Source organism: Leopardus geoffroyi, chromosome B4 (assembly GCF_018350155.1).
Source record: "Leopardus geoffroyi isolate Oge1 chromosome B4, O.geoffroyi_Oge1_pat1.0, whole genome shotgun sequence".
Lineage (NCBI taxonomy): Eukaryota > Metazoa > Chordata > Mammalia > Carnivora > Felidae > Leopardus > Leopardus geoffroyi.
In genome coordinates this window covers 4,967,987-4,991,562 of record NC_059341.1, presented here as the reverse complement: position 1 = coordinate 4,991,562, position 23,576 = coordinate 4,967,987, and the positions used below count along the sequence as shown (strand labels likewise).

The window sequence follows — 23,576 nt, the reverse complement described above, 5'->3', positions numbered from 1 at the left end:
GTTTCTTACAAGTTCTCAGGGGATGCTGATGCCATGGGTCTGCCAGCCAGATCATTTGTATTTTGTGAAATGGCAGCCCTCACAAGGAGTGAGAACTGCTCCAAAGCTGGGGATAGAGACCTACTTCGGTGTTCTTGATGGTCTTCCGTGGGTTAGGACCATGTGATCGACACCCGCCAGGTGGCCGTCGGAACGAAGCGTTAACTGTTGTAGACCTTTGGTAACTGTCTTGTGCTTTCAGCACGGGAGGTTCTGGGAAATAATCTGCTATCTCAGAGTCTTTGTTAGCACGGAGTTTCATCTCGTTTCTCAGGGCTGCTCCCTCTCAGGAAATTACGGAACATGTACTTCTTACTGGGGACAGTCCCCTGTGATGACAGCCTCCGGTACAGTATTCCGTTTAACCCAACTGTCTGTGCAGTTCTAAAACGTACTTCTAAAGGCTGTGCACCAGGTTGCCGAATACTTGAACAGGACTTCGGATTCACGGATCTGTTCCAGGAGACTCTGTTGGGATTGTTGGCAAAACTAGTTTTAAGTTGTCCATAGTTACGGTTAACCTTATGAGGGCCACAGATTCTACTCCAGGGACAGGGGCGTCAACCTTCTATCAAAAACATTGTGGACACCAAATATTATAAATGTTACTTACACGTTTTGTGACAGGTTGCTCGCTGTAAGCAGCTCATCTGTGATCCCAGCTACGTCCAAGACCGAGTAGAAAAAGTGGGCCAGGTGCTCAGAGTAATCTGCATCCTCAGCCACCCCATCAAGAACACCAACGATGCCAACTCCTGCCAGATCATCATTCCCCAGAACCAAGTCAATCGGAAGTCGGGTGAGCTTTGAGGATCTAGCAGATGTTTGTAGGATTTTGTTAAATATAATGTGCTTCATGTTTTGTCCCAAATTCCTAATTTTATTTGCTCTGTTATAGCGAAGAAACTTTAGGTTACATATGAGAAACAAGGTGTGAGGGATCCTCACACTGGAAGGTGCACACGAGTCCCAGAGCCCTGCCTTAGACCTGTGCGCTTGTCTAGAATGAGGGATCGAGGCTGGACTAGAGGAGTGTGGTGTCCGTGATTATGTGCCTCTGGAGGTTTCTGTCATTAGCTGACATTATTTGTCAGCCTAATACTCTGAGGAAGATCAGGACTCACTTCTAAAATTGTTAATTCCTGAGCTGTTTGTGCTAAGCAGCTGTCTTCATCCCCTACCTTTTTCCATCTTCCTTCCAGGTAGAAGCCCTAAGGCTTATATTTATCGAATCTTCAACTTAAAAGGAGTTAGGAGCTTTTGAACACACTATTAAGAGCTGTGTTTGTTTTTCCATGGGAGCAACCAGAATCACAGGTCATGACTGGAACAGAGGGATGTTTACAGGCCCCAAGCAGATCGCAGGGTCTGTGAAAGTCTCGAAAGAGCAAAGGGAGCTCAGTCATGATTTTGTACATTGGAAAATGAGTAGCTACTGAGTGGGACACGGGGAAGAATTATAGGAGTTTATTTTTTAATGTTTATTTTTGAGAGAGAGAGACAGACACAGAATCCAAAGCAGCCTCCAGGCTCCGAGCGGTCAGCACAGAGCCTGACACGGGGCTGGAACTCAAGAGTTACGCGATCATGACCTGAGCCCGTCGGACACTTAACTGACAGAGCCACCCACGCGCCCCTAATTACAGAGTTTGTTATGCCAACCGAAGAATAGCTTATGCTGATTTGCAGTTTTGTTATCCTAATAAATAAATGAAAAACCGGTACTTAATAAACCTTTCTAAATGCAAGGCGTGGAGAGGGAGATGACCCCAGAGCGGTCAGTTTGCTTTGTGAGGCTCTGTAGGTAGCCGTAGCAGAGCCGGGAAAAGAAACCTCCTGAGCCTGGCGGTTCACGGCTCCGCGTGTCCTTACTGTCCAGTGGGCTAGAAGTCGCTGGATACTTGCAGACTTTTGTGTATGACCCGGTTTGCCTAGAAGATCTGGTCAGTCCCAAGCAATTTTAAACGCACACCTCGAGGAGATACATGGGGGACGCCGGAGCACGCGCATATTCCCAAGGTTTACAAGCCCCGGCAGTGAGTGCCTTCCCTTGTTTCCAGATATCTACGTCTGCATGATCTCCTCCGCACACAACGTGGCCGCACAAGGCAAGTACATCGCCATAGTCAGTACGACTGTGGAGACCAAGGAACCGGAGAAAGAAATCAGACCGGCTCTGGAGCTTTTGGAACCAATTGAACAGAAGTAAGTGATGTGTTCATTTAGCTGAAATCCGAGATTGATACTTGCACGGAGCGTGGCGAGCCGGGTGAGAGCCGCCAGTGGCTGTGGCTTGGGCCTTGTGCCTGCCGGTCTCGTCCTTTGGGTTTTGAATTTCAGGCAGAGCTGGGAGTGTGGGCTTGGGGTCCGCTCACCTGCTGACTCCGTTCTCTCTTTCCCTCCAGATTTGTTAGCATCAGTGACCTCCTTGTACCAAAAGATTTGGGAACAGAAAGCCAGGTGAGTGTGGCGCTCTGAAGAGAGTATCAACGTGCAGGCTTTATTAGGAGACACCCTGCAGCGTCTCAGGTCTTTGTGATTTTCGTTTGTAGATCTTTATTTCCCGCGCATACGATGCTACAACTCACTTTGAGACAACTTGTGACGACATTAAAGACATCTATAAGAGGATGACCGGATCCGAGTTTGACTTCGAGGAAATGAAGCGCAAGAAGAATGACATCTACGGGGAAGACTAACAGCAGTGCAATTATCATCTCATTAGGACAGACTCACCTTTGGCAAATGACGCGTATCGTATGAAATCAATATTGTAAGGCCTGCTTTTGTAATCAAAACGGAGATTGCAGAGCACTGTACCAGTAAATATTCCTCCCCTTTCTAATATCATGTATTAACTCGTTTTCCTGGAGTGGCTATTCAGAATTGGCGGGTGACCACATTCTGTTCGGTTTAACCAGTACTGGCTTTTTTTTCCCCTAGTGCGGCATCAGTTTTAAAAATCCCTCGTGATACTGATACAGAGCACTTGATACAGGATTTGTATCTTTTAATCAGCGCAGCCTACGCAGGCGCGCTGCTGCCGCCCGAGAGCCGGATCGGTGGGTGGCGTGCCGTCTATCCTCTTGACATGGAGGAGATTCGAGATGGAATGTTCCATATTTCGGGACGGCATCCCCGCGTTCTCCCTACACCTTCACATCTCCTATCAAGTATTACGACAGCGCCCACGGAACACGGCCCCAAGTTGGGGTTCCGTGGGCCTGAAATTCTAACACAACTCCGGACCGTGAGAGTCATCTTGGAGGAGGCCTGTGTGCGGTGTTTGAACCTTATAAGATTGAGAAGAGCAGAGGGGAAAGAAAGACCCCTATCGTGAAGCAGGTAAACGTAGAAGCTTCTTTTGTATCCCAGGTGTGGCTTCTTCGACGGACCAAAAGCTGCGACGCAGTATTGATTTGACAGAGCCTCCGCTTCAGTGGTGTCTGTCTCAGAACGGCTCCAGGTGATTTCTGTACTGCAAATAAAGCCAAACTCTGGAAACCAGTTCTTTCTCGATTGGTCTGTCTGTGTCCCGACATTAAGAGCTAGTGAGGCTGGCCCCGGGTGCGCCCCAGCTGCTCACTCCCCTCGGCGTGGCTGCAGTGGACGGGGCCACGTGCAGATTTCGATGGCTAAACATACACCCGTCCTCTGGCTTCACTGTGAGTAGACCCCAAGTTGTGTTCTCGCCACATCCTCCTGAGGCACAGAACTGCCCCAGTCGAGAACCCGCCGCTTGGCCTACATGGTAAGATCGTCTAAAATCCCAGCGAGCCTTTCCTTGCCCGCCGGGCTAGAAGCACAGAGAACTGTATTTCCACATTCCTCACTGGACAGCCACGGAGCGCCTGTAATACTTAGGTGCCAGGCCAGTGGGTACGAGGATGAAACAGGCAGTCTGGAAGGGCAGCAGGGCCGAGACTGACCCTGGGGCTCGGTGAAGGGGAAAAGCAGTTTTAGAAAAGGGTTGTGGGAAGACTTTCCGGCAAGAGGGGGAGGGGTGGACGTTTGAAGGAGGAGGCGAGAGGACAGCAGGCTCAGCTCACAGCAGGGGCTCAAGTGGACCAAGGAGGGTTACAGCCCCCTTCCTGGATTCCTCCCTGAGTGGGGGTGTTTCTAGGCGAGAAACTGCGTCAGACGCCCACCTTCCGACTCGGCGGGAGGGCGGGGGTCCCGTCCTGGAGTTCTGTGAGCCTTCTCTCGGGTCAGGGCTGTGGGGGCTGGACCGGCAGATGGAGGTCCTGTGGTAGGAGTGGAAGCGAAGTCCTACCTGTTAAATGGGCTACAAACTGCCAGAGGGTTCTCCACGGAAGGAATCGCAGAAACAGCTGAATGATTTTCAGTTGTCTTTATTAAAAAATGAAACAAATTGGTTAGAAAAACCTCTGTTCCAAATAGATACTATGTATCTCTACAAACTTTTTTGCTTGGTTTTGAGTTTAAAGATTACCCTAGAAATTATTTCTAATACCATAAATAAATGATTTTCTTCCTCCGAGGGTTGACTTTGTAATGCGCTGTTTACAAAATCTAAGTGAAAAATGACCGTTCATAAATTTGTACCATTTAACTTCCTGTAGTGTTGCTAGAGTAACAGCAAATAAAACCAAGATTACAGCTTTTACAAGGGTGGCAAAACCTTTCAAACAGGCTGTAACATGCACTACATACGCCTTTTCGACACTGACATGCAAAAACAAAGCTATTGGTTAAAATAGACTTCTTTTTGCTACACCTAAGTAAACGTGTCTGTAAAGCTCTTTTTAACGTTGAGCTTAATAGCTTTGAAGGCGCTCCGTAAAAATGAAATAATTTAAAACGATATTTAATAGTATAACCCGAAGCTGGTAGACAGCTGCTGTCCCACTGGGAGTGAAGTCCAAGATTTTAGAGCAGAGTGTGAAGAAATGAAGAACACTCCTATGTCGTAGAACATTGATTGTTCAGATATGAGAAGGCTGTTCCGTGTATCTAAAAAGTTTCCAAAGTAAAAGGAAAATACTAATTTGTTGGTGGCACCACTGGTGTTCTAGGCAAGCTGCAGCAGAGTCCCCTGCATAAACACAAAATTGGTCATTCCGTCTTCATAAACAGAATAACCAAGAAATGTTTTGTAAATAGGATGCTGTCGAAGAGGGACGTTATCTTCCGTCCTGGGAACGAGATGAACCGCAAGTGAAAATGTGTTCATTCAGATGAAACGGGGGACCCTGAAGTAGATGATCCTTCAAAAATTCTGACTTTAATGCCAAACCAACAGCAATCCCACCCCTAACACAGATTTAAAATTTACAGCATGATGTATACTAAAGAGCAGAGTTTTCAAACAACTGGTTTCCTCACAGACAGAATGTCCATATCAGTCCTGTCCTGCTCACGAGGGAGAGTTCTGGAAAGTGTTCTTACCAATAGCTACTCTTAAACGGAGCTGCTATTTTTTGTATATTTTCAATAAAGTTATTTACATCTGTAACAAGGATGCCACTGTTTTCAAAGACTTCTCTGGAGATGGTAGGCTTTTCTGTAAAAAGAAAAAAAATACCTTTTTGGTGAAAAAGTCATTGATGTATACTTTTCAGGCATCAGAACCCCCCTTTTTTTTTTTTTTTCGACGTTTATTTATTTTTGGGACAGAGAGAGACAGAGCATGAACGGGGGAGGGGCAGAGAGAGAGAGAGACACAGAATCGGAAACAGGCTCCAGGCTCTGAGCCATCAGCCCGACGCGGGGCTCGAACTCACGGACCGCGAGATCGTGACCTGGCTGAAGTCGGACGCTTAACCGACTGTGCCACCCAGGCGCCCCAGAACCCCTTTTATTTAAAAAGCAAAACTTTTATGGAACGACTTGGTCCGTGGGGAATGGGTCCAGGGAGGAAGGGGTATGAAGCTTTGGGAGCGGCCGGGGTGGGGGTGCCGAGCACCGCTGATACAGAAGGACTGTGGCCCTACCTTCCGCAGTTCTAACGGCTCGGCGAACATTCACCTAAAACTTGAGGTGCCCGCAGGCCACAGCTAGTAGACAAGCGGACCGGAGGGCCGCCAGACAGAGCCCACGGCGCCCCTCGGCCCGGCCTCCCGTGCGTTTAGGAGCACATACCAGGCAGGAAGGGGGGTCCCGGCTGCCCCGTACAGTGCGTGTGCGCGCAGATCCCGCACGGCATCCGATGACCACACCCGGACCCTTCCAGAGCTGGCAGAACGGACACGGTGAGTTTACCTGTCAGGAAGACCGCGAACCTGGCGTGGACGTGCTGAACTTGCAGGTTGAGCAGACATTTCAAATGTTCTGCTTTTGTTGGCGATCGAGAGTCACAATGGTGGTAATGAAGCAGTTCGATGAGATTCGCGCTCTGATAGGATCTCAGTATTAAGTTCTTCTTACGTGCTATCGAATCCACTCTGCAACGGACACAGAAACGTTAACCAAATGTGGATTCCCTGGCAACTTGCAGGAGGCTACTTTTTACCGTATCTGGATTTTCAGCTGTTTCGTTCCTTCACTACTTGCCTTCGCTGTACTTTGACCTCTTACGTCAAAACACTCAAACCTCCGGGGATGCTCTTTGCTTTTCCTGTTCTTTTCCACCGGGCCCCTGGCTTCCTGGACGTCACCGTCCCGTCAGGTTCCCTCACGACCTGATAGGCTGGCTCTTTCCTCCCGTTAGCGTTCCGGGTGTCCGGGAAGCACGGGCCTCGCTCCGAGCAGGAGGGACGTCCACGCGCTCACCTACTGCCACTTCCCAACGACGCTGCTTGGCGGGCCCTCCAGTCATTCCTAGCGGGCCCGGCGGCGCTTTGTCACAGCAGCGCTTCCAAAGCTGCTCTTCAGGCCCCGCACTGCTTGCCAAACACCGACGTCCTTACACTTAGGTAGCAGCGGGAACTTTCTTAATTTCTCACCTCTCTTAAAATCTTGTAACTACCTATCTTTTCTTCCTCTTTTAGTGGAAGGTGTCTGACTGTGAAACGTCCCTGTGTCTGCTCTCCCGCCCTGTAGCAGGGATGAACCCGATGCCCCGCTGGGCACCACACGGCGCACTTCTCTGACACCAGCTTTTGTGTGTACGCTCCCGTAGAAGTCGGTCACGTTCGCCTAGAGATGGACGGGAGGCTGCTTTTGTAGTTTCTGATAATCACGTGGCTATAAACGTTCTTTGGGGAAACTGCAGTTTTTAACGCCTAGGTTTTTTGGGCTTTAGATTAAGATGAGTTCCTCTGAAGGCCACAGGACGTGGGGAGTTTTCTGACGAGTTCCCACTGCGCCCGCTCCATGTGAGGCGGGTGCCCTCTGAAGAGGACAGCGCCAGCAGCAAGGGGTCCGTTTACCCCAAAGTCCCATGGCCGGGAAATAAGCTTATTCGTGCCAGCTAACCAGGGATGAGGTGGTACCTCGGAACTCCTTCTTGCACTTGAGTCTTTCCTCTGAAGTGCCCGCTCACCACCTCCTCGGGATCTCCTGGCCACGGCCTCTGCGCTCACCAGGTCCTTGGAGCCCTGCACCCCTTCCACGACATCGTGGGCTCGGGTCCACTTGGACCCCCTGGCTCGTTCGCCCTCCTGCACTTGTTCCTAGGTACGAGCCTCTCCCGGAACCCTGCTCGGGGCCGCCTGCATCCCTTCCAAGATCTCCCGCGTGTGCGGTTTTGCACCTACGTTTGTCCTCCTCGGGAGGGCGTGGTGCGGGGAGACGTGGTCATCTTAGAGATGGACATTCCGGGCTCGAAGCCCAGCTTCACAACTTCTTGTCTGAGCTGGATCAGCTCTGTCTTCGCCCTGTGCTTCCACGATGCCACTGAAGCAGGTCCTCGCCGTCAGCAGCCTCGGAAGCGGGGCCGGGACGCCGCCAAAAACGCCCGTCAGCGCCCCCGCAGGTCCTCGACCGGGGCTCGTGGGGCCTCCTCCCAGCTCCCCGCGCCAGACCCTGTTGGCTCCTGCCTCCCTGAGCGCGGAGGCTCCGCAGGCCCCAGGGCTCAGCAGCCGTACGTCTGAAACAAGACCTGTTTCTGGTCTTGTTTGGGGTAAAATTTAACTGAGGATACGTCCTGCTCTCAATTTTTCCATCCTCGTGACCGTGGAAACAACACACGAATCAACACCGGACAGAGCACCATGGCGGCAAGCCCACGGCTCGCTCTCCGTCCCCTCCGTTCACGGTGGCGGAACCTGAACTTCGCTACCCGCACCTTCCGGACTCGCGCACCTGACCCCCTGCCGGCCGAGCGCACACAGCGTGGGCCCCAAACTCTGGGCGGTGGCCCCGACCCCGCTGCCTACCCCCAAAAGCCCGGCCCCAGAAACCAAGTCTCAACCCCCAGCGGAGCTGAAGGTGGCGCCTGGACGTGCAGGTGGCCGCCCCCGCCCCCCACCCCCGCGCGCAGACCTCACCTGACGTCTTCCTTCAGCTGCTTATTCTCCCTGTGGTGAAGCAGCCACTTCCATCTCCCGTTTCCGTTCAGCTTCTCCAGGGTTTTGACCATGTCCTTCAGCTGAACTACACAGCGGAACACAAGAGGCCTTGTCGGCTCCCGGCTCGTGCGGTCAGAGCCCGGCGACGGTTCCCGGTGGGAACCGAGGCCCCGGGCCTCAGTGCACGCGCCTCCCCCGCACGGCTAGGACGCGGCGACCTGCGGTCCCCTCGGCCGTGGCAGGAGCGCCCGGACCGCCACGCGGACGTGGCACGGACACACGGAACAAGCGGGAGCGCCCGCTGCGCCAGAGGAAGACAGGTGCCCGGGCAGAAGTCACGCCTGCGGAGGTAACCCCCTCCCGCTTTCTGGCCCACGAAGGGCACCTACGGCAAGTTCTCTGGGCCGTCGGCTTGGGCGGGTTCAGACGAGACCTCAAAGCCGGCTGCCGCCCTCACCTCCCTCCACGTCCGGCCCGTGCCCAGAGGGAAGGGAATTGTGAGTGTTCGGCACATACTCAAGACGGCTTTTGGGAGCCATTTGTTGACTTCCAGAACATCAACAACACGGCAGGGGTGATGGCAACGGGAGCGGGGCGGGGGGGGGTGAGGGGGTGGGGGTGGCGGATGGGGCCAGTGTAGGGACAGTTACAGCAAGAGTCCACGGTGAACGGCTCCGCGGCAGCACTGACAGGAAGGGACCGAGAAGCGGGGCTGGCGGTCCCATCACCAGTCAGCACCAGGAGGCGGAGAGCACGCGGGCTGGGGAGGAGGATGCCAGCGATCCCCAGGGAGGTGCGAGTGCTCAGCACGCGGCATAAACTCAGGCCTCTGAAGGTGGCGACTGAGACTGAGTTGTTACTTTCTTTTGGATGAAATCATACTCGGGTCACTGGGTGAAGAGAAACCGATTTGACTGTCCTTTAAAGAAAGAAGAGAGGAAAATACAAGACCAACCTAATGTCAGAGTTTCCAGGATCTTGTCATCTGAGACCACAAAGCCTCCGGCGTGGAAGAGCTCCTGGTAGGTGCACTCGGGGACGTCTTCAGGGCCGTCCACGCCAGCGAACATGACACCGGGGAAGTGCTTCAGCCTCAGCAAACAGGGAATCTAGCAAACACAGACGCATCCCGGGAAAGAGGTCTGTCAGGTCGCTTTCGGCACTTTTATCCCAGGGTTTCGAGGTTCGGGGACAGCTGGAAAAAACTTCGCCTGGACGACCGACCGGGAATCCTGCAAAGCCCTATCCAACAGCAGGAGCGCCCCTCACAAGCAGTCCTGACTCCGTTCACCGTCCACGCCGCACACTCGCTCCGGCCCGTCCCCTTCTAACTCCAAAGGCCGGGGACGGTGACGGAGGGAAGGCACGGCGGAGGTCTGGACACCTGTCCAGTAGTGAAGCAGGCGACAGGCTCGCACCGTCGCTGCTCTCTCTCCGGCTCCCTGGGCCTCCTGCCCGGCAGGGCTCGATTCCCACCCCCGAGCGCAGTTCTTGGGACAGGCAATTACTCTGATGCAAATAACGGGTAAATAAATATCATAGCAAAGAGGTAAGAACACTTTCACAAGTCCTTCCGAAGGGAGATTTACTGCTGCCAGGCACTGAGAGACACAGGTTTGTATCTCAGCTGAGAAAGTGTCCCGATACCTCCCTTTCCGTGGTTCTGCCCCAGTTACTATGAAAGTCTCAACTCAGACGCGACGTGCCAGAAACGCCTCGGTAAGTATACGGTCCGAGGGTGCACCCTCAACCCCCGTCAGCTTCCCACTTGGATTCAGTGGGAAAGTTCACTTCTGCCCTGAGAAGCAACGATGGGTCTGGTCATTTGGAAGACAACGTAAAATGCCCAGAACACACACTCTGTAAGAAAAGATCACCACACGTACTTGATGCAGATGCGATGCTATGTCTTCGTTTCTGATGACGACCACCAGTGTGTCGTTCTCTCTGGGAAAAGCTTGACAGAAATGCTGCGGTTCCATTTCCGTATGGCCTCCTTTCCTCAGAAGGGCCTGAAAGATTTACAAGGAACCGTTACAATAAAAAAGGGTATTTGCACAGAATTACTTCTACAGTTCACTGAACATCAGAAAGCACATCCTATTTACTAACCTGCATCCCAACAAGGCAACAGAAACGGCAGTTTGTCTTCTAAAGGAGCTTCCGCGTCTAAAACATGGCTCGTGGGTGTCACTAACTGGACTCAAAAGTTTCTTGTGTTGTTTAAAATTTTTTTTGGTGATGGCGGGAGAGGGAGGGAGAGAATCTTAAGCAGGTTCTACATTCAGCATGCAGCCCGACGAGGGGCTCGATCCCACAACCTTGGGATCATGACCTGAGCCAGAATCAAGAAAGAGCTGCACGGTCCACCGACTGAGCCACCCAGGCACCCCACAGACCCATTTCAAAGGCAAAGCACTTTATAGTAAACCTTTCGTGGTCCACAGTCTGATCAGCATCAGACTGATATACACGCCTAGGACTCTCACCCACCCTGAGGCGATTACCTGGTGGCACGCAGACGCTCACTCTAAAAATGCCACCTCCAGTCAAAATGTTTCCAGAACTTTGGGAAATAATACTCCTGACTTGTAAGCATCACTTGGACTTGGTTCACGGCTGTGGAGGGAGCCCTGGGTGTGGCAGGTGTTGGTGAGCATGGGGGAGGGGGGTGGGGTAGGTGGGCTGAACCTCAGGTCACCAGGCCGCCGTCTTCCTGTCAGACACTACGGTCACAGGCCTAACGGCAGGGTAAGTCCGTGTCATTAAAGGGAACTCCTTCACCCTGTTCTCCTTGTGATGCTGACACGGCTTCTGTCTGAAGGGTTCTGGAGGCTTCCACCACACCCCAGGAACCTGGTGTCTGACCATCTCTGGTTCTGTCCTTTGTAAAAAATACAGTATCAACCAGCCCTGGACCATTTTGATTCTTCACTCAAAATGCACAGCGATGTATTTTGAAAGAAACTCCTGCAGATGAGACTTCTTTTCAGAGAGCCCACTAAAACATCTAAATATAAATCTTTAGCTCTGACTTATTTTACTAATAAACCACTTGAACGAATACATTTTCTGAGAAGTTCAACATTTTCATCGCATCCTGTGGCGTTCTCAGCTACTCTGTCGCGCACTCTGAATTTCAACAACAAAGGGCCTCCCAGATGTTCCTCATCTTACAAATAAACGGGGCCTGACACCCATCACTACTGAGTGCCCCAGGACTCTCCAGGGCAGAAAAATTGTCTGGGGTAGTTTTCTCAGTTTTCAGAAACATTTTGCTCTGGATTATCTTTTTAAATTTTTAAAAATGTTTACTGATTTTTGAGAGAGAGAGAGAGAGAGAGAGAGAGAGAGAGCGAGTGAGCATGAGTGGGGGAGGGGCAGAAAGAGAGGGAGACACGGAATCTGAAGCAGGCTCCAGGCTCCGAGCTGTCAGCACAGAACCCAACGTGGGGCTCGAACTCATGAACCATGAGATCATGACTGGAGTCAAAGTTGGACACTTAACTAACTGAGCCACCCAGGCACCCCTTTCAAAAAATTTTTTTAAGTTTATTTAAAAAAAAAAAACTTTAAAAAAAATGTTTATTTTTGAGAGAAAGGGGGTGGGGGAGGGGCAGAGAGAGAGGGAGGCACAGAATCCGAAGCAGGCTCCAGGCTCCGAGCTGTCAGCACAGAGCCCGACGCGGGGCTCAAACCCACAAACCATGAGATCATGACCTGGGCTGAAGTCGGTCGCTTAACCAACTGAGCCACCTGGGCACCCCAAGTTTATTTTGAGAGAGAATGAGAACCAGCAGGGGAGGGGCAGAGAGAGGGGGGGAACAGGGGATCTGAAGCAGGCTCTGTGCTGGCAGCGGAGAGCCTGCTGCAGGGCTTGAACCCACAAAGTGTGAGATCATGACCTGAGCTGAGTCAGATGCTTAACCTACTGAGCCAGCCAGGCACCCCTAGAGTACCTTGGTAATACTTTATTCTCAAGTTTATTTTATAATGTGTCCACCTTCTCCCTGGAAGGTTAGTTTTGCCTTTGCACAAAATTTGTTATTCTCTGTTGTAAACAGGGGTCACATGAAAAAATATCAGCAAACAAAACATTTACTGTTTAAACAAGCAGGAAGGTTTCCTTCCTTTTGCTAGAAGGAAACCGACCCTGGCTATGATTTCTCTCCTGTGTGAAAACCTGTGCTCTGTCAAGGGTGTGAATGGCACTGTTGCTCTTGAGATGATGGAAGCAAAAAGAAATCAGGTATTTTGCTCACTGTGGGACACGGCTGTGACACCACTTGAGTCGATCCCTGACTTATTTCAGCACACGTCAAGGTACAGCATATAGAATCTGCCCAAAACAAAATTAACTTCATTCAAGGCATACAACAATTTTTAGGTTACTTTTAGAGGCCAGGCACCTTCAAAGAGTCTGCAAGCCCGTGTAAGACTTCATTTTTTTCAACTACACTGCTTACCAAAGCAGTGGAAATTAGAACAAAGACATTGGCGGAAGGGGCTGGGGAAACCAATCTGGCAACCGCTTAACAAGAAACCTTGGAAAAGGATCCTTGATGGCCAAAAAAAAAAAAAGTTTGCATTTAACTAAACGAAAGTCATGTAAAAGGTCCGAGCTGGAAGGCACCAGCCATCTCAGAGAAGAACTCATTTCCCTCTAGCCTCCCACTGAGGCCCGCCGTCCAGCTCGCCTCCAGGCCTCCCCGCTGTGGCAGAAATCTCTCTGAAACGCAGACACGACGTTATTTATCTTAACAAACAGTGTCACTGCCTCCCAGTGACCTCGGTGCTCAGTGCCCTCGCGGGGCCTCCGTGAGGCCCTTCCTTCCCGACCCAGCTGTGTCCACACCTCCAGACTCGCTCCAGATGGGAAATGCGACAGCCCTGTGCCACTAGCTTCCCGTTGGCCCAGGGAAAACGGGGCAACTGGGGAGCCACCAGCATTTCAGTCCCCGTGGGGCCTCGTCCCTTGGAGGACCGCCAGGACGGCCGCACAGGTTTGATGTTACTTTGTAATTCACCATGCATGGGGCTTACCAGGTGACACCACGTGACAGGCACCCCGGACACCCTGAAGTGCTGACCTGAGCGACCCGAAACAAATCCAGTCAATGAACCAAACACTCATCAGTCCAGCTGCCCGCACCACGTACACGAGGCCGGTGTCGCTTCCTTAAGGAAAAGGTCCTGACCCTCCCGACTAGGCTGACTGTCCTCGGAACATCGTCAGAGCACCTGTGCCATCCGGGGGCCGTCGTGTTGGCAACATTCCCCCTCCGCTCACACACTGGGATTCTAGAATACACACTGAGGACCGCCGTCCTCTGAACGGGCTCCCGCTCCTGTGTGAGGGCCGAGGGACCAGTGCTGGTCAGTGCCCCAGGCAGTGAGGACGGGGCCGGACGTCCAGGGGCGAGCTGTGGGCCGGGAGTGCGACGGCAGGCGGGGTGATGGGAGCCAGCTCCCTGCCACACAGGGATAGCCGCGACTCTGGCAATGGTGGCGGGGATGAGCCGGGGCTGGGGCTGGGGGGGAGGCTGCAGCTTTTACACACAGACATGCGCGCTTCTTGGCTCCGCTGGGAAGGCCTGGAGGCGGTGATACCCAGTGGCGCCGAGCTCACCCAGTGCCCAGATGCTGATCCCGCATGCCACTCTTCACTCGGAATCCTGCTCCCTGGAGAAATGGCGGACTTCAAGGCTGCGGGGGCGGGGGGTGGGCAAAGAATCTGAGATAACCTGCAACATCAAGTTGTGCCACAAAGGAAGGAGGGATCCAAGGACACCGAAGCCAGCTTAAAAGGACTGGGTCCCACTGGCTGGGTCTGGGACAATCTGAGCACTGCTGTAAATAATGAAAGACTGAAATAAATACTGTTCAAATGTCCACACTACCAAAGCCATCTACACATTTAATGCAATCTGTATCAAAATAGCAACAGCATTTTTCATAGAACTAGAATAAATAATCCTAAAATCTGTATGGAACCACAAAAGGCCTCTGATAGCCAAAGAATCTTGAAAAAGAAAAACCTGGAAGCATCACAATTCTGTATTTCAAGTTACGTTACAAAACAGCAGAAATTAAAACAGTATGGTATTGGCATAAAAAGAGAACAGAACAGAAAACCCAGAAATGAACCCACAATCATATGGTCCATTAATCTTCGACAAAGCAGGAACAAATATTCAATGGAAAAAAGTCTCTTCAACAAATGGTGTTGGGAAAACTGGACCACTTTCTTACACCATACGCAAAATTTAACCCCAAATGGATTAAAGATGTAAATGTGGGACCTGAAACCATAAAGCTGCAGAGAGCACAGGCAATAATCTGAGAATGGCAACTCCTCTCTAGATAGGTCTCCTCAGGCACAGGAGACAAAAGCAAAAATGAACTATTGAGACCTCATCAAGATAAAAAGCTTCTGGGAGACCTGGGTGGCTCAGTCTGTTGACCCTCTGACTCTTAATTTTGGCTCAGGTCATGATCCCAGAGTTGTGGGATCAGGCCCCACACATCAGGCTCTGTGCTAGGGTAGAGCCTGCCTAAGATATTCTCTTTCTCTCTCTTTCTCTCTTTCTCTCTTTCTCTCTCTCTCTCTCCCCGCCCCCCCCTCTACTCATGCTCTTTCTAAAATAAAAAAAAATTAAAACATTAAAAAAAAGATAAACAGCTTCTGCACAGTGAAGGAAACAACAGAACTAAACGGCAGTTACGGAATGGAAGAAGATATCTCCAAATGACGTATCTGATAAAGAGTTACTATCCAAAACATATAAAGAACTTCTAAAACTCAATACTCAAAAGCCAAATAAACCAATTAAAAATGGGCAGAAGACGTGAACAGACATTCTGCCAAAGACAACATCCAGATGGCCAAAAGACACATGACAAGATGCTCGGCATCACCCATCACAGGGAAATGCAAACCACAACCACACTGAGGTATCCCCTCACACCTGTCAAAATGGCTAGTATCTAAATGACAAGAATGACAAGTGCTGACAAGGAAGTGGAGAAAGGGGAACCCTCTTGCACTGTGGGTGGGAGTGCGGACTGGTGCAGCCTCTGGGGAAAACAGTGCAGAGGTTCCTCAAAAAATTAAAAATAGATTTCATACCATATGCTCCAGTAATCCACTAGTGGGTTATTTACCCCTCAGATACAAAAGCATTAATCCAAAGGGATACACACACCCTTATGTTTACTGCAGCCTTATGCACAACAGCCAAACTATGGAAGCAGCCTAAGTGTCCATGAATAGATGAATGGATAAAGATGGTGTGCATGTGTGTGTGCGTGTGCGTGTATACACAGGGATATTACTCAGCCATAAAAAAGAATGAAATCTTGCCATTTGCAGTGATGTGGATGGAGCCAGAGAGTAGGATGCTAAGTGAAATAGGCCAGTTGGAGAAAGACAAGTATCACAGGATCTTACTCATATGTGGAATTTAAGAAACAAACAAGCAAAAGGGCGCCTGGGTGGCTCAGTCAGTTGAGCGTCCGACTTGGGCTCAGGTCATGTTCTCCTGGTTGGTGGGTTCGAGCCCTGTGTCGGGCTCTGTGCTGACAGCTCAGAGCCTGGAGCCTGCTTCGAATTCTGTGTCTCCCTCTCTCTCTGTCCCTCCCCACTCGTGCTCTAAACAAACATTAAATAATAATAATTAAAAAAAACACCACCAAAAACCTCCCAAACCAAAAGAGATCCCCATCAACTATCCACGCTAATGGAGGAACACAGGTATTATTACTTTCTTGTTAAGTCCGAGTCTTCCCTTTGGAATACGTCTGTGCTCGCATCTGAACAGGAATAGTATTTTTGGTGTGAAAATTTGGGTGGTAGCTTTTTGGTGTGAAAATGAGTCACCGCACTAACATGGAACGTGATGGAATGTTCAGATGGAGTATGAGTGGCAGAGGCAGTGAAGACTGAGCAGTGAGACTTAAAGCCTCTCCGTGTCCTGATTTCTTTCCGAAGGCAAGGACGCTCCATTTATCACCTCCAAAATCAAGTTAGGTGGCAAAGAGAAGAATACACACCCCAAGACGGAGCGGGCACCTTACCTTCGTCCTCACAAGGAATGACTGGTCTTCGGTCTCAACGAGGTAGAACAGGAAGGGACTCTCGCAGGCCTCTTTCACCACGTTCTTCAGTTTGACGTGCAAGCTGGTGCACAGGTCTGTGATCATGTCCTCGTAGGAGGCTGCCCGCGGGAGAGAGGAGTACAGCTCTGGAGAGGCGGCTTCTCCAGGAGCCGCACTTGACTCTTTCTCTGGGAAAATGACCGGGTTGCTATTCATCATCACCTTGTTGAATTCGGCATATTCGTTGAGAATAAGCGAAATATCACTCCGGGATTCTTTCAAAGTCGTGTTGTATTTCAGTTTGTTGAGGTGGAATGAAACGGTGTGATTTCTTTCAGAGTTTGTAAGATGATTTCTACCGTGACCACACCTTTCCTTCCAGAAGCAGGAACTGTCCGAACCGCCGAGCATCTGGCCTCTCCTATGCAGACTCTGCTGTCTGGGGTCCGAGAGAACCATTGTTACCATGAGGGGACTTCTGCTCCGGAACGCAGGGCACAGAGCCGGGGCCTCGGATAGTTTTGTCAGAGGGGGAGCTCCCGCAGCGATCTGGAGAGGGGGCTCCTTTGGAAAGACACTGGCAGAAGAGGCAGAATGCCGAGAATCTCCGTTCTTTACAATCTGTTTTAGCTTATGTGCAAAACGCAGATACTCCAGATCCAAAGTGTTCTGGGTGAGGTCATCTGCCACCTGCCAAGTATTTGTCCAGCTGAGCAAACCACGTTTTGCCATGAAACCGGGGCACCTCTTCAGGCCGTGCAAAGTTCTCGTGGTCTCTTTGAGCTCTTTAGTTATGGTGAAATTAGCATAAGTCCTGAGGATGCCACAGAGGTCTCGGATCTGGACGTAAGATGGCACACACCGGTCTTCCTTCTTGAGTCCACAGAGCCAGTGTCTGGGAGGAAGGCCTGTTTCCAACCCTGAGGACTGCTTGCAGTAGCCCCACTCTTCATTATCACTATTATTTGGGCTCAGGAAAGAGTCATAATCATCTTTTGGAGCATCTTCCTTCTTGGTTTGACTACATCGCACAGAGCAGGAACCCTCCACCACCGATTGGGGATTTCTACACCCACCACAAGAGTCTTGATCGGACTCTCCAGAAAGTGGCTCGTAATGGATGTCAGAATTCACACCGAGGTCCATGTCTCTGCTCAGGGTCCCCGAGTCTTCCTTGGCTCTGAGCCCCTCACCAGGACCCTTATTTGCCGTCTGCTCTTCAGAGACTCCACAGATAAGAGGGGTGTGAGACTGGGGAACAGAGGAAGCACAAGGCTCTCTACTGCTATTTTCACTGGTGACTGCTGTGCCTTGGCAAGAATCAGCATGTAAATACGTGGGGGAAAGCCCAGCCTTCAACGCATCTTTCGTTTCACACACTGACCCGTCTTGCAGCACGTGGATTGTTTCTTGCTTATCTTCTGGAGACGTGATGTGCAACTGAGAATCAACACCTCCTAGGTCTATGGCTTCTTCGTGGAACTTGGCCTCAGTGTCACTATTCTTAAGCAAACTGGCCATTCTGACTACGGCTATTTCCTGAGTTTGAAAGCCCGTCTCTGCGTTCGTGGCTGTTGAACAATGGGGGAAGGCAGCAGCGCCACGTGAGCGAAAGGCAAGTCTGGGGAGCCCCGAGTGCCTGCGTGTCTGTGTGGCGTCAGCTCCGCCAACGGAGCCGGAGCTCAAGGACTTGGCTTGGACATAAATGCCTTCATTTGTCTTCAAATCAATGCTAAAGAGATTCTTCTCGATGCTTTTAGGGCCAATCTCCTGTTTCAGTGACACATTTGCTATAGCACTTGGTGCAGCTGTAGAAACAAATGTGTCAGCCGAAGACTTATTTTCAATCATCTTTCTAGGGCTAAATGGAGACTCCCAGGTCTCCAAGACCAGCTGATTGAAGTCTGAATTCCTGTTCTGTATGCTAAGTGGCTGCAGTGGAATTCCTGATGTTACCAATTTTTCTAGAGAAAGCTTGAAGTCATCTCCATATTGGGCAGCTGAGGCAGGCTGGCTCAAGCCCGTATCACAGGACGGCACCTTTTCTGAGAAAGAGGAACCCTCGCCATGCTCCCTCGGGACAACTTCCTCGGTTGCTCTACTAGGAAGGCTCAAACAGCCATCTTTTCTTCCTGGGTGAGGCAGCCCAGCAGAAAGCCACGTCTCGTGTACTCCAGGTACACTGTCTCGTTCCCCTGGACAGGTAGGACTGACAAAAGAGCCTTCTTTCTCCGTGATGGCCGAATCTACTGACTCGACCTGGGAGAATCGGTCACTTTTCTCACAGTGTGTATCAGCAAGTTTTAAACTACACAGAGACACAGCCTGACATAGTTGTGTTCCTTCGACTGGCACTTGGGGGTCAGGACTAGAAGCTGGTGACACTTCTTCAATTAAAGAACTGAAGGGAAAGTCTGAGGTGACATTAACCTCCTCTGCAATCTCAAGGGCACAAGTTTCTTTAGAAAGTATTAAGGTGACTGTTTGTAAATTATCACCTTTTCTCTCGTTTTCTAATGATTTCTCTGACACCGCAGGATACGTGGATGTACAGTTAGCAGAATTCGCTTTTCTGTTTTCTATGAAAGTCACCTCTTCTGGCTTGATTATTTCGTCAGTCACGTCAGGAAGCTCTACATTTGATGCCGAGGCCTCCTGCTGCAGCTTCAGTCTGCCGGCCGGCACTTCTTCTCTGGGGCTGGTTGGTGGCGATATCGTGAGCGTGAGGTCTATGTCGGAATCCTCCTCTGAGAACTCCAGGCTGGCCTCCTCTCTATTCAGAGAGAGTCTGGTTGGTTGGGTAAATGCTGAATTCAAAGACTCAAAACTCCTATTTTCACTCTGGAGACCGCTCTTGTCATCGGTCAGTCCTGAGGAGCTGTCGGCTGTATCACCCATCGATGGCATGTAGTCATGTGAATAACCTTTTTCCAAAGTGGCAGAGGCCGGTGCCAGGACCACCTCTTCAACCTGCGACGGCTCAACGACCTCTTCCGAAGATATGCCAAAGAGACTTGGAGTCTGCAGAAAAAATTGAGAGAGTTTCATTTCTTCTTTGGGTAACGAAAAATTAGAACTTTTAACTAACGATAATGCCTCCGCCACCACTGAATTATCAGATGGTGACGATGAGCCTGGAACAGGAATCTCTTTCTGTAGCGAACACACTTCTTCGGCAAGTGTCTCTCTACCGACGGAGGAGGCACACAGGTGCTTAGTGCCTTTTTGTCTGGACGTTGCTAGAGATGGACCGTCCCTAAGGCCTTGTGTTTGTGCTTTTTCAAATGCAGACACGGGATGTCTAAGACTTGTAGCAGGTGGTACCTGTTTAATCGACTCCATAGTAAAGGCCATAGGTTCGTGGGTTCTATTTACAACTTCTGTCTGTACTGGTACATAGTTATTTTTTTCAAAAGTGAACGTAACTGGTTCCAGATTAATCATCACATACTCTGTATCATCCTTCCTCTCCAATGAAGGCTGGCGTTCTTGGTTTACGGGGCTTCTATGCTGGACATGGCCCTGTAAGGTACCTGTTTTTGTCTGCACTGTTGCATGAAAAATATCAGCTTTGCTTTCCAGGGTGCTGTATGCAGACTTCTGACAAATCACTGACTGACTGCTGATCCCATCGTAAGTCTTGGTGAGTGCGGTTTGCGTGACAGTATCATCAGAAGTCACTCTTGTGCTATCAGGTGGCTCAAAGGCTTTATCTTCACCAGGAACAGGAGGCCCATTAGTTTGGGTACTTCCAATACCAGAAAGCACAAGATTAGAAGTCTCTAGGTTATCTGATGAATCTTCTTTGGCTTTTTCCCCAATTACCTAAAATGACAAAAACAAACACAAAAAAACCCCAAGAATCAAATAGATGGTTTTACATTTGCATGTGGTGAAGAAGGAAATGATAGAGGATGAATTCCAGTTTGTTCTTTTGGATCTTCTACTCTTTCACAATAGCACAGGGTAGAGGCCAAGCAAACCACTCTCTTCTTAGGTAGACTCTTCTTAGGGAGACTTACCACAGCCCCAAACAGGATTTTTTCTTTAAATATACACACCAATATATACACACCAACTGTAAAGCAGGGACAGAGTAGCCAAGAAGATGTTGGGGAAAAAAATCTCTGAATATATGCTATAGAGATTGTCAGGCATCATTAATTTTAATGCTCTTTCTACTTCTTAATAGTCTATTTCATGTTTCCAAAAAAAAAAAAAAAAAATCCTAGAAGTAGTAATGATGATAGCTGATTACAGATTACCACAACAAAAAATACTTTACTAGGTAGTAATCTAAGTCTTCCTAAGTTTATAGTCTCATTCTAAGGTAGAGATTCTATTTTTTTTTTTTTTTTTGAAATTTTTAAAAAGTTTATTCTTTACTTTGAGAGAGAGAGCACGCACGAGTGAGCAGGGGAGGGGCAGAAAGTGAGAAAATCCCAAGCAGTCTCTGTGCTGAAGCATGGAGCCTGAAGCATGGTTTGATCTCATGAGCCAGGAGATCATGACTTGAGCTGAAATCCAGAGTCAGACACTTGCGGATGGAACTAGAGGGTATAATGCTAAGTGAAATTAGTCAGAGAAAGACAAATATCATACGATTTCACTCATATGTGGAATTTAAGATATAAAACAGATGAATAAAGGGAACGGAAGCAAAAATATAAAAACAAGGAGGGGGACAAAACATAAGAGACTCTTATATACAGAGAACAAACAGAATTGCTTGAAGGGTTGGGGGTCGAGGGATGGGCTAAATGGGGAAGGGGCATTAAGGAAGACACTTGTGGGGATGAGCACGGGTGTTACACATAGGGGATGAATCACTGGAATCTACTCCTGAAATAATTATTGCACTGTATGCTAAGTAACTTGGATGTAAATTAAAAAATAAATAAAATTTAAAAAGAGCCAGATGCTTCCTCTCTCTAAATAAATAAATAAATAAACTTAGAAGGGGGGTGGGCATCAGGGGGGCTCAGTCGGTTAAGCATTCAACTCTTGACTTGGGCTGAGGTCGTGATCTCATGGTTTTTTGAGTTCGAGCCCCATGTTGGGCTCTGTGCTGACAGTGTGGAGCCTGCTTTGGATTATCTCCTCTCTCTGCCCCTCCCTGCTCTCAAAATAAATAAATATGCTTAAAAAAAAAAAAAAAAAAAAAGAGACGCTTAACCAACTGAGCCACCCAGGCACACCCTAAGTAGAGATTCTTAACTGGATTTTATCTATCTCCTCGAGAATCAGATGAAATTTATAAAACCCATCCTTAGAAAAAACCCCACACACATGCATATGTATGTATGCATACACACATAAACACACACATGTACATACACACACGCACACAGAATGTGACAAGTATCTAGATGTCTAGCTTTGAATCAAGGCTTAACAATTTACTGTGTGACTTCAGGCAACTGGCACACTTCTCTGTGCCTTAGTTTCCTCGTCTATAAGATGGGGTGGAATGGTCTTTATCTCACTGGGCTGCATGAAAACTGAGTTGATGTGAGCAAAAGGCTTAGACCGCTACAGGGCCCACAGCCATTTCGATGATATGAGCATCTGGAGACACAGGCTGAGTCTCCCTGGAGGCGCAAATCCCAAGTAACCCTAGATACGGACACGCTATCTACTCAGTGTTAAAGCAGGCACTGTAGGTGCCCAAATGCATGCAAAATTATTCTGGAATAGACCGAGCTGAAAACTTAAAAGGGCATATATTTTGTTAAGCCGTTTGTTTACGGGCTCCAGTGAACACGTGACCATCTGGCCTTGTGGAGCGTCAGTGGTGAGCAGCGCAAAGAATCACAGTGTAGTTTCCGTATCTGCCACAATTACCAACAGGACCACAGGGGCATGGCATCAGGTTTACCGTGCCAGCATTTGTTTTCCAGAATCATCTTTAACAGACTTCATTTCAGTTCAAGGCTTATCAAAGATCTCTAACTCTTATCATTGCATCTGATCCTTCAAAACTATTCTAAGACAGATCAAATATTATTTACCTCTTTTAAAAGATGGGAGCGTATGCTCAGAGAAAACCAGTAATTTGCCCCAAACTCCGTAACTAATAAGTGCCACAATTATGCCTGGCCCCCGACCCATGTGGCCCCCATGGTCTTCTTCCACTTCTGCTTCTTCAATCAGGATGGAGACGAGCTCCACCTGCAGACAATCTAGAGCGGTACTTACGGAAACTCAGTGCCTGGCTTATTAATCCTTTACGCAGACAATCCACCTTCCTAAAAGAAATCTTGAATGTGATTTTACACATTGAGAGAAAAAAGAAATTTCTTCAAAAATGATGTCAGCACGTACTTACCTCATTATTACAAGAAGAGAAGAAATTCAGGCTCTCTGGGGTGTCTGGAAGACCCTCTCCTGCAAACATGTCTTTCTGTTCGTTCTGCACCCAGAGCTCCAAGCCTCTCGTGGGTGGTGGTTTAATGAAGGGAAGCAAGGAGTCGGCGTCTGGGAAGGACACGTCGGCAGCAGGACCTCTGGGAGATTTGTTAGTCTCCAACAGAGGGTCCACAGGACACCTCTGCACGCTGGAGGCCTCCTCAAGTTCGCTGAATTCCAACGATTCTAATGTGCTATTTATAGACACGTATTTTGCGGGGTTGCTGTGCTCCACCACTTTTCGGGATGACCGCATCACCTTGTTGTGACTGCTGTAAAACAGAGCCACCCACATATGAAGTAAAAGCTTCACTTCTTCCACATTATCAGGTAAGTCAGTGTTCCAGGGCCTGAGATTTTAAAGAAAAAACATGTAAAAAGTCAGTGAAAATGGTGATTTTAGTGGACTGTCTTATCATAAGTGCCTTCATTTGCATCTTAGTTTTAAATTTGTTCATTTTTATTTTAAAATACATGGATATGGAACAATAATATAAAAATGAAGTTGACTTAACAAGTGGTTATGACGGATCTAATCCACTCATTTTACAGAGGCAGAAAAGGGAACTGAAAATCAGAGATTTGAAAAGTGACTTCTTCAGATCACAAAACCCTTAAGCA

General features: G+C 49.2%; 2 protein-coding genes across 11 annotated transcripts in view; one reads left to right on the top strand and one right to left on the bottom strand.

Moving 5' to 3' along the window:
* The window catches only part of GDI2 (GDP dissociation inhibitor 2), a 34,606-nt gene extending 31,060 nt beyond the window's left edge, over nt 1-3,546 (top strand). The window contains exons 8-11 of the mRNA XM_045464138.1: nt 667-838; nt 2,100-2,244; nt 2,445-2,499; nt 2,592-3,546. Coding sequence (XP_045320094.1) covers nt 667-838; nt 2,100-2,244; nt 2,445-2,499; nt 2,592-2,738 — 519 coding nt within the window. The 3' untranslated portion in view covers nt 2,739-3,546. The remainder of the gene's footprint in view (nt 1-666; nt 839-2,099; nt 2,245-2,444; nt 2,500-2,591) is intronic.
* Nucleotides 3,547-4,375: 829 nt separating this feature from the next.
* The window catches only part of TASOR2 (transcription activation suppressor family member 2), an 80,998-nt gene continuing 61,797 nt past the window's right edge, over nt 4,376-23,576 (bottom strand). For 9 of the 10 annotated variants that reach the window (XM_045464127.1, XM_045464131.1, XM_045464126.1 and 6 more), the window contains 7 exons: nt 22,876-23,305; nt 16,527-20,372; nt 10,337-10,462; nt 9,406-9,559; nt 8,430-8,535; nt 6,262-6,443; nt 4,376-5,563 (listed from right to left, as the gene is read on the bottom strand). In XM_045464127.1, the coding sequence (XP_045320083.1) occupies nt 5,445-5,563; nt 6,262-6,443; nt 8,430-8,535; nt 9,406-9,559; nt 10,337-10,462; nt 16,527-20,372; nt 22,876-23,305 (4,963 nt within the window). In that variant the 3' untranslated portion in view covers nt 4,376-5,444. The remainder of the gene's footprint in view (nt 5,564-6,261; nt 6,444-8,429; nt 8,536-9,405; nt 9,560-10,336; nt 10,463-16,526; nt 20,373-22,875; nt 23,306-23,576) is intronic. The other variant, XM_045464130.1, reaches the window with a different exon arrangement.